This window comes from Polistes dominula, unplaced genomic scaffold, assembly GCF_049000335.1.
Source record: "Polistes dominula isolate Pdom_NZ unplaced genomic scaffold, Pdom_raw_medaka contig_11, whole genome shotgun sequence".
In the NCBI taxonomy this organism is placed as follows: Eukaryota; Metazoa; Arthropoda; class Insecta; order Hymenoptera; family Vespidae; genus Polistes; species Polistes dominula.
In genome coordinates this window covers 3,132,867-3,144,516 of record NW_028301154.1, presented here as the reverse complement: position 1 = coordinate 3,144,516, position 11,650 = coordinate 3,132,867, and the positions used below count along the sequence as shown (strand labels likewise).

At 25.5% G+C, this 11,650-nt stretch overlaps 1 protein-coding gene across 1 annotated transcript in view; it reads right to left on the bottom strand.

Moving 5' to 3' along the window:
• Window positions 1-10,976, bottom strand: part of Nha1 (Na[+]/H[+] hydrogen antiporter 1) — a 93,872-nt gene extending 82,896 nt beyond the window's left edge. The window contains exon 1 of the mRNA XM_089178570.1: window positions 10,630-10,976. Within this exon, the coding sequence (XP_089034696.1) occupies window positions 10,630-10,655 (26 nt within the window). The 5' untranslated portion in view covers window positions 10,656-10,976. The remainder of the gene's footprint in view (window positions 1-10,629) is intronic.
• Between the last annotated feature and the right edge of the window lie 674 nt (window positions 10,977-11,650).

Sequence of the window (11,650 nt, the reverse complement as noted above, 5' to 3'; positions counted from 1 at the left end):
GTTTTTTTTTCTTTCTCAAGAAAAAAAAATGATAAAATTTTGACTATTTATTTGTGTTTTTAAAAGATGATACATGTACATTTGTATAATTAATAATAATTCTCATTGTAAGAAAATTAGGATGATTAGAAATTAAATATCGTAAAATATTTCTCTTTTTTATTATTATTTTTTTTTATCTTAGTTTTCATTTAATTACTCACAATTGTCCAGAGAAAAAAGGAAGAAGAAAAAGAAATAAATAAAATCGTTAATATAATTATTTACAAGATAGTAATTTTAAAATTGTGATCGATCTGTCAGGAATTTTCGATATTACTCTTGGTCAAAAAGAAAAGAAAATAAAAGAAAAGAAAGCGGAAAAAAATAGGCCACTCCACCCCATCGATTGGATAGTCGAGACGGTGAAGAATCACATGGGAAAGTTTTCCTCTACTCTTCGAACAAAAATCAAATCGATCTCCGTACGTCGAAAACTCCTCTTGTTCTATTTTTAAAGTGTATTGTATATGTATATATATATATATATACATGTTTGTATGTATGTATGGTAGAAATTCCAATGGTGTTACTATTACAATGCACACATACACAACTATATACGGCAATCGCGTTGGCCAAAAAGTTGTCCATTTTTCTTCCCTTGAACAACAAAGCTGCCTATGCTAAAAGAAACAAAACAAAAACTTTGAAATTCTACCAAACTATTTTTCTTCTTTCAATACGATAACGTATAATATGTTATATAGATATATATATTAAATACACAAACATATAAATATTATATATATATAAATATATATTTATTAAATTTTCATTTAATTGTTTTATTAAGGGTACATATTTATAGTTATTATTTACATTTATTTTTCTTAAATATGTTCACATTTTGAATTTTAAACTTAAAATATATATTTGTATAAATTATGTAAATTATAAATATATATATTTCTATTTCTCAAATAATTTCAATATCGTTATAATAAATAATATTTATATATATAAATTCTTATTTAAATATTGCATACGTGAACTTAGTACAATTCTGACATTAGAATGACATTAGAAAATTCAAATTGCATTAATTAATTCAATATTTGTATTTAATATTTGGAAATTAGAATAAATACAATTTGTACGAAATAATTATTTAAAAAAAAAATATTTTTATTAATAACAAAAGTAGTGATTTATTTTTTTTTGAATTAAAATAAAATGTAAATATTAAATTGAAATATTTAACAAACAAAATGAATAAATTTGTGGGAAATTTTTTTTACAGGTTACAAAATATATATATACACATACAAACACATATACATATGTATATATATATATATATATGTATAGTGAAAAACTCGTGATTTTTTGTCCTTCATCGGACATTCCGCGGATGTTAAAGTAACGCGAGAATCCGTCAGCTTAGTTTCTCGGAAACGAGAGTTAGAGTTAGTGTTAGAGTTAGATTTAGAGTTAGAAAGAGAGAGAGAGAGAGAGAGAGAAAGGTGATAGAGAAATAACGACGAGGAGTACGAGGTCGAAGATAGGATTGGAATTGCAAATATCCATCTCCTTTGGTCTCGCTTCCCCTTCTAATCTCTCCCTCTTGTTAACTCTTGTGTTCGTGCACACACATGCAAATAGGTGAATTTATATATTCGTAGAAGAGTCTACCTCTCTTACGTTTGAAATATTCGTCATTGCTAATAGGAAAGAAAGAGAGAGAAAGAATAAGAGATGGTGATTGATAAATTGTAGTTTATTTATATTTATATGTTTTACAATGAAGAATTGTGATAATATATTTACAGAAATAGAATAAAATAAAGTATGATTTAGAAAGAATTTAATACCTGGAATAATTTAATATTAATGATTACAAAGATAAAATATAATTGAGTGATAATTATCTTGGTGATGGTGAAGGTGGTGGTTGTGGAGGTATATTTATAAAAACAAAATAAAAAAATAAATTAAAATCTATAAAGAATTTCATTAATGAATAATTTAATATTTATTAATTCTAAGATTAAATATAATTGAGTGATAATTATCTTGGTGATGGTGAAGGTGGTGGTTGTGGAGGTATATTTATAAAAAGAAATAGAAAAAAATGAATTATAATTTGTAAAGAATTTCATTAATGAATAATTTAATATTTATTAATTCTAAGATTAAATATAATTGAATGATAATTATTGTGGTGATGGTGAAGGTGGTGGTGGAGGTATATTTATAAAAAAAAAAAAAAAAACAAACAAAAAATATTACATATAAATTATATCTAATGAAAATGTATTAAGTAATTATTTGAATATAGATGATTTCTTAGTAAAATAATAGATAATGATTGATAATTAAAATAATGATACTTATTTATAAAAAAAAAAGAAAAAAAAACAAAAATATGTTTCTCATAAATCGTACTTATTAAAAATGTATGAAATAATTCATTGAATATATTCGCACGAAATTCTTTATAGTAGATTAAAAAAGAATTATAATAATAAAAACTTACAAAATAATTGATAACAATAGAACCACATATTTATCGCATATTAATAAATTAATATAAAAATTAAAAGGATAAATGAAAAATTAATCAAATAAAAAATGTAGTAATACCAATGAAAAATATATTAAACGATCATAATTAAAATTTATAAAAGTATTCGATAAGGAACTAATTTTCAGATTAAAAAAAAACGGTTTCATTAGAATTCATTGATGATAAATTTTTACGATACAACATTTGATAGAACGATTTAACAGTAATAATAATTCTAAAAAGATGAAATAGATGGAACAGTTAGAAGAAGATATTAACACTTCTCATTTTATCTCAAACTGTGGAGAAATTAATTAAAAAAAAAAAAAAAAAAAAAATAGATAGAAAGAAAGAAAGAAAGAAAGAATATTTTATCGAAAGAAGGGAAATACGATAAAAATAGAGAGTTTAAAAAGAAACCCCATACACACAAACATAAACCCAGATACAAACCACACACTTGTACAAAAATAGACCGACCGAACAAAGGGGAGAGAGAAAAAAAGCCGATGACAGAAAATGAAGAAGAGAAAGGGGGTGGGAAAGAAGAATGCAAGGAACAATTAAAACAAAACCAAAACCAAAATAAAAAAATAAATAAAACACACGAGGGTGGACGGGGAGGGATGGAAAAAACAAATAGTTTCAAGAATCCGTACGGTAGGCAAGAGACCACCACTGAGAGAAGACAACCAACCTCTAAAGAAAAGAAGAATAAAAACAAAAGTAAAAAACTAGAGAGAGAAGAAACGAGAAGAAAATAAAAAATAAAAAGAAAACCAATAAAAACCCGAAAGAACGTAATATAAAGAAGAAGAAGAAGACGAAGAAGAAGAAAAATAAAAAGAATGTATATATATATATATATATATATATATATATATATATATATATATATATATATACTTTCTCGTTGGATTTTTCTGTAGGTTTTCAACGTTTAGAAATCCGTTGGTATCTCGTAGCAATGTCTTCGATTTGAAAAAGGATGGAAAAGGATGAAAGTGGGGTGGTTGCAGTGGTAATGGTGGTGGTGGTGGTGGTGGTGATGTTCTAAAATAAAGAAAGAAAGAGATAGAAAAAGAGAGAGAGAGAGAGAGAGAGAGGATTTAAACGTGAACGAGAGAACGTGAACGAGGACGTGTAGTTTCGTGGAAAACGCCCTTGGCAGGAACGATACTTCGAATTAGCTTAAAAGCCTTGGGGGCCAAGAGTCCGCTAGCAACATGTCGGTGATGCTACTACCAACCTGAAAGAGATAGAAAGAAAGAAAGAAAGAAAGAGGAAAAACGAAATAGTGAATGAAAAAGAAAGAGAAAAAAGACAGGACGCGTATTCGCTCGTATATCACCGAGAGATAAAGGGCTGCCAGGGTAGGGAAGAAAAGTATAGTGGTTTTGGCGACAACCAACTCACCCCCATCACAACCAACCCCCTACCTGAGTTAGGTGGGTGGTATAAGGGGTATGTGGGTGGTTTGAAAACTATAGGAAAGTCCAGCTGCCACATTTTCTTTCTTTCTTTCTTTCTTAGTTTCTTTCTTTCTTAGTTTCTTTCCATTTCTTTCTTTCGTTTACTTTTTTCATCCTCTTTCCTACCCCCTCCCCCAACTGGTAATCATTCCGTAGGTGAGAAACAGGACACGGATAGGACGAAGAAAAATCGTTCCAACACACCACCCTTCGAACAGTTTTCTTCTTCTTTTTTTCTTTTTCTTTTTCTTTTGTTTTGTTTAGTTTAGTTTTTTTTTTTCTTCCACTCAATTCTTTCTCAAAACGAAAGAGAGAAAAGCTTTCCAATTGTTTACTGCTTTCTCTTGTAACCCAAGAGTATCTCTCACGCTTTCTTCACCCCCTCACTCCCCCCCCACATATATATATATATATATATATATATCTTGATTTTATTCTATTCAAAAATATTACAGTGGATCAAAATAGTAGTACATAAATGATTTATGTATTTGTGTTTTGCAGGTAGTTGTTGTATAAAAGTATAAGTAATACTTATATTTATAAGAGGGATGGGGGTATAATGTATATATATATAAGGGAAAGGTTTATATATGCTGTCATCATTCATTTTTATTTTCAATGGGGGGATGTGTTCTTCTTTAGTAAAATGTAACGACGCGTGGAATAACACGAAAGCGTTCGTGTTTGTGTCGCATCGTGTCATTTCGTGTCATGGTCGTGTGCAAAAGTTTTTAAATATTTGCAGGATGGAATTTTTTTGTTGAATTTAGAAAAAGAAAAAAGGGATTTACTTTACGACGTATATTACGTTTTTGTGAAACGTTAAATATAAATAAAAAAAGAAAAATTACGTTGAATTGAGTTTCATTTTGTTTGTTTGTTTGTTTGTTTACTTTTTTGAGGAATTCACGTTATGAGAAATATATAAATAAAGGGTATAGAGAAATTATTTTATATTTAAAAAAATATTTAATTGTAGGGTTGAATAGGTAAGATAGAAAATTTAAAAAAAGAAAAAACCAACAAATTAACAGAGAATTGTAGAAGTAATTTGTTCATAGATAAAAAACAAAACTATTATATATAATTTGTTTAAAGATGTTAACAAAAACAATGTTATTATATTTAAAATATAGTTGATTTTAAATCGATAGGAATATTTTTTTAAATGTATTAATTAAATAAAATATATAAAAAAAATAATTATTCCTAATGTTCGTATTAATAATATTGTAATTTTTTTGTTTATTTTTTTTTTCGTAGATTTTTTTTTTTTTTTTAAACAAAATTGATAAATTTATCAATAACAATCATCGAGATGTAATATAATAGTTATGTTATAAAAAGTATAGAAGTATAATAAACGAATAATAATGTGTGTATAAGATGACGTTGATCTAAGATAAGACTTTTCTTCTTGACGCGTGCGGATAAGTGTTGTAAATTTACATAATAGATATAATAGAGGGTCCATGATGAGACCATGAGTCTTTCTACTATAACCGGACATGGAGAATAATAAAATGTCATACCAACGGAAATTAAGAACAACGCGTAGGTATCACGTTTTAATCTCGATTTATCGTTAAGAAGAAGAAGAAGAAGAAGAACCACCTCGTAAATTATTGCACTGTAAAAATTGACGTTTTACGCTGACCTTGAACTTGACATACGTCTAAAGTAAAGAACGTCATAAACACTATTATGTATATATATATCATCTATCGATTTATTTTTTTGTGTCGTTTTTTCTTTATTTTTGAAAACACACGTTGTTGAAGCCCTTTATTCTTTTTTCCTTTTTCGCGAACTAACGTTAACTAAAATAATCATTATAATTATCTCGAGTTAGCGGAAGTTCGATAATTATCATTATCATCGTATACCACGTGAAACTGTTTTTCATAAAGGATACTCATGTGACTAGTAACTTACTATATATATATATATATGAATATGTATATATACATAAAAGGTAATACAGAGTGGACACGACAAACGGTGGTAGTTATATTTGAGTTTTCAGAAGTTTGTATTACAGAAAGTAGGTCGCCTTGGGAAACATACATAGATATATAACTTGTAGATCATGCTTGTTTCAGTATCGTCTATGGAAAACTTTGATTTTACAGTTAACACGACCAAAGTCAAATATATATATATATATATATAGTCTTAAATCTAGTTTGTTATTTTTTTACTTCTTTGGAATGTGTCTAATAAAATTTGTCAAAAAGAAATTGGATACCAAACCATACCTGTGTCGAATAACATAGAAAAAACGTTTGAATAGTAAAAAAAAAAAAAAACGGGGATGAAAGATTACTAATTATAAGTGAAACGAGCTATGGTATAAAGGGTGAGAAAGGGGTAAAAGAAAGGGAAAGGTGTATAGAAGCTTCGTTGATGCCAATTAGTTCTCATTATCGCACAAGATGACGAACATGAAACATAGAAAGAGAGAGAGAGAGAGAGAGAAAGATATGGTGTCACGAGAATATGAAAGTGGAGTAAAGAGGAATGGGGTAAGTGAGGTAGTACAAGGTTCAAAGGAATGGATTTTGAGGAGGAGGAGGAGGAGGGTGAGGAGGAGGAGAAGGAGGAAACAAGCTTTCCAACGAAGAGTAGAAACACGAAAACCCGTGTATCGTACGTTCGTTCTCTGTATTTTCGTGAAACTATAGCGTGTGTCATTCGAAATAATTTATCGAGAAAGCAAGCAAGCAAGCAACCAACCAACCAACCAACCAACCCCAATCTACCTACCCTACCTATCTACCAAACCCCATCCATCCCTTTTGAGTTATACCAATTTCTGTTGAATACGTGACGTTAGATAAGGACACAGGGTAGATAGCTTACTCATGATTAGCTTACTTCAATCGGTAATCAAGCGTATCATCTTTGATACGAAAATTGCATCCCTTCGTTAGCTACCAACCCTTATCATACTCAATTCATCATCCCTTTTACTTCGTTACTTTTACGTTCAATTTTTTATAAATGTATATGTGTAGAATATATTTTTTTTTTTTTTTTTTATTTGAATTCATCGAAGAGAAGATATTTGAAAAAATAATATTTCCAATAAAAATGAGAGGTAGACAAAATACGAATGAGTTTGTACATGTATGAGTATGTGTATCACGTTATTAAATAGTATTTAAAAAAATAGTAAAAGTAATTGAAACAAATTTTGGTTTATCTTTTCTTTTTTTTGCATTTAGTTGGTGAAGGTAAAACCCACGAAATAATTCGTGAATGCTGCCTATAAGGGATGTTTTGTGAAATCTTTTTAAATTATTATTTGAAATATTTTAAACTACTTTATACTGTTAATATAAATAAAAAAGGCTGTTTAATGATATCAAATATGAAGGAAAAATAAATAGTCAAATATTGCGTACTTTTGAGATGTAATTTGAAAAACGTGATACTAATATTTATAATAATTAATAAATTCCAATTGGATAATAATATTGTAACATTTTTTTTTTTTTTTTTTATTCATTTCTACAGAGAGAATCTCTTTTCCTTTTTTTTTTTTTCTTCTTTTTCATCTTTATCTGGGAATTTTATTACTACGTGAGATAAATTTTCACTTTTATCTTTTGTTCGTATATTTTGAGAAATTATATTAAAAAAGGGGGGAAAAAAATTGATAAGAGAAATTCATTGAACGTTCTTCGAGTAAAATAAAGTGGGTTGTGGAAATCTTGCGAGAATGGCGTGGCGAGAAAAAGAAATGGGAAAAAGAAATAAAAAGTGTGAATTTGAGTCGTGTTAAATTTGGAAACGTTGAAGAAAAGAAACGAGACGTGGATGGTGGGGTTTTAGCCATGAGGGTAGTTTGCCATTTGTCATCCTAATACTCTCCTCGACACCAGGTTGCGTCTACGAACGCATAGATGAATGGTTTCTAAGAAAAACAATATGATAAAAAGAGAAAAAAAAAAAGAAAAAAGAAAACGAGAAAGAAAGAAAGAAAGAAAGAAAGAAAGATAGAAAACTGGGTCAAGTTAATACATTTCGAACTTACGATGCTTTTTCACATAGATTTCTTTTTTTCTTCTTTTATTTTATAATTCATTAATAGAAAAATCATATGAAAGGAACATTGCTAAAATATACTTCTGTTATTTATTTATATATCTCATATCTGTTATATATTTATGTGTATTTATTTTAAATTGAAAATGAACAAGGTAACAACACGTATGTGAAATAAATAAGTAAATATATATATATATATATATATATATATATATATATATATATATATATATATATATAATATTTATTATATTGAAATATTATTCTATTAAAATATTATTATATATAAATATAATATAATAATAAAAAAATATAATAAATATAATAATATAATAATATATTATATATAAATATATAATATTTCAAACGAAAATACATTCATTGATATTAGAGAAATACTTTGTAAAAAAAATAATTTCTACCTATAATAATTTCTATCAATCAAAATAACACACACATATACACACTCATATATATTTATTATCTATGATCGTTCATTAAGAAAAATATTACCCTTTTATATTAAATATTATTTATTATCTTTGATTATATTTACTTGATTATCCTATAAACAAAAATATTGAGATAATCTGGTTATATTATATTTAGGTATACGTTAATAAATAATTGATCGGTAATAAAATTGTAAGATTGATCAATTGCAAGAGAAAAGTATTAGAAAGAAAAAATGTTAAATTGATAATATAAATCACTATTATATTTAATACTGGTATATACGAGATATTTCGTAATCTGATGGTTGTGCTAAGCTTGGATTTAATAAAGCTTCATTAATCCGCTCGCGTATTTTTCTTATCATTTGACTCCGTTCAATGGTGATAAGGGTTAAAGAGTAAAAGGGGTTGGGTTGAGTTGGGTTTGGGTGGTAGGGTAGAACAGTACCAACTCGAAAATGAAACTACTTTGGACGATGGAACACACCCTTAACGGTTGCCGTATTTGCTCTACCGAAATTCGTACGTTCATGCTCGGAATACTATTCTCCAAGGATCGCAAAGGATGCGTGAATTGAATACTTAAGTAACTGCTAGAGAAGATACATTTTTGAAAAAAAACCAATTGTACGATTTTTATTTTATTTTATTTTATTATTTTTTTTTTTTTTATTGTTAAAACATAATTCGTTCAACTACTTTTCGAGAAAAAAAAATCATATCCTAAAATATGATTATTATATTGTACATTCTGAATGGAATTAGGGGTTAAAGTGGAAAATGGTATTCAATAGTAATAAAAAAAATAAAATAAACTAACAGAATAGGAAAAAAAAAGAAGAAGAAGATGATGATGAAAGTGTATCTAAAAAAGAAAAAAAAAATAATATTAAAATATCTTAAATAATAATTATTTAGAAAATATTATTAAATATAGTTTAATTATTAAATTGAAATGTAAAAATATATATATATAACGAAGAAGGAATATAATTAAAAATGAAAATCTTCGACAAAATAATATTTAAGAATAATAATAATAATAATATCAATAAAATGATTGTATCAAAATATGATATGTAAAAAATTAAAAAATGGAATTAAAATAAAAATCCTATTATAAGTATATTTAAATGATAATGATATTAAAAAAATAAAAAAATAAAAATAAAAAATAAAAACGTGTAATTTAAAAAGTGTAATTTAAATAAACGAATAAATAAATAGATATTCTAATACTAAAAATATAGCATCGTATTGAATAAACAAACAGAAGAAGAAAAAAAAAGTATGAAGTTTTACAGTGTCGTAAAATAATTGGCTAGCGAGTTACTCTGAGAAGAGGGGGGGGGGAAAAAACCAAAAAAAAAGAGAAATAACCTCAACGATTTACGCATCTGTATCCAAGCACATCCCTGTCACATGCATATGCATTATTGTACTAGGATAGAAAATAAAAAGAAAGAAAAAAAAAGAATAGAAAGAAAAAAAAAGAGAACAAAATATGATCGTGAATATATAATCCACTTGGAAAATATTCATACTTTTTTGTCCCCTAACATTTTATTCATACACTTCAATACCGAAAATAACAAGAAAATAATAATAAGTTTATGATATTACGTATACTATAACCCTTATTTTATTTAAAATATATATATATATGAACTTTAGAATTTTTATTTGATAAAACAAAAAAAAATATCGTAAGATAATAACATAAAAAAATAATTTAATTAATTAATTTTTTGTTATATAAATTTATATCAAATATTAAATTATTATATTAAATTTATATTATAACATAAATTTATCATATAATATTATATATTAAATTATTATTATAAATTTTTATATTAAATTTATGTTAAATAGATTATCTTAAAAACTATAATAATAAAAAATATAAAAATTAAATTATTATTATAAATTTTTATATTAAATTTATGTTAAATAGATTATCTGAAAAACCTCGAAATAATTAAAAACCCTTCCCCAAGTAAACTCGAGTTTTATATATATATACACATTTTATATATAAATAAATATAAACAAAAAAAATAAATAAATAAAATAATATTATAAAAATTGTACTTACTTTTCAGACCAAACTGTGATGATCATAACAAATTAAATCATTTCCACATTAACATAACATAACTCAACATAATCATTTAAATGAAACCGTAAAATAAAACCTTAATCATTTATTTTTTACAAACAATATTAAAAACTACAATTTACGAATATGCGAAATTCGATGATTCGTCGGAAATTTACTGGCGAATTTTTATTATATTTTTTTTTTTTCGTTTTTTATTGTCCTATGCAAAATCCCCTTTAACGAAGTTTCCCCATTGGAACTACTACTACCGTTTGAAAGCTCGAAGTAAACTCAAACGTGTACGAACGATTGAATCGCTTAAAGCAAGACTAAACTTAGAACTTTGTGTGTATGCTTATAACCCGGTAGTATCGATTTAGTAAACTTGACAAAGTCTTAAAGTATACGACGACAAACGTTGATCATCGTCTACTATATGTCCAACAACACCAATGTAGGTATGTCTCTATGTTTAAAAAATTTATTCTATCGTATAAAGTGTGTAACATTTTTTTATCTTACAGTATAATTTACATTGGAAATTTTTGTATAACCTTTCGACACCTTTGAACCTTTCTTTACAACAATAACTAATCTAATGTTACCCATAATTATGAAAACGAAAAAAAAAATAATGATCTATAGTCCATATATCTTTTTTTGTTTTAAAATATTTCAATAATTATTACAATTAAAGATTAACAAATAAATTTTATATAATATAAAATATATAATATAAATAATAAAAATAATATAATATAAATAATATAAATAATATAAATTTTATATAATATATATAATATATAATATTATATATAATATTTAAATTATAAATATATAATATTGAATATATAATAATATAATACTATATAATAATATTGAATATATATATAATATAATCTATTAAATATAATATTCAAATGTATATAATATTGAAATTATAAATATATAATACTATATGTAATATTAATTAATTATTATTATATAATATGATATATTTATTATATATTATTTA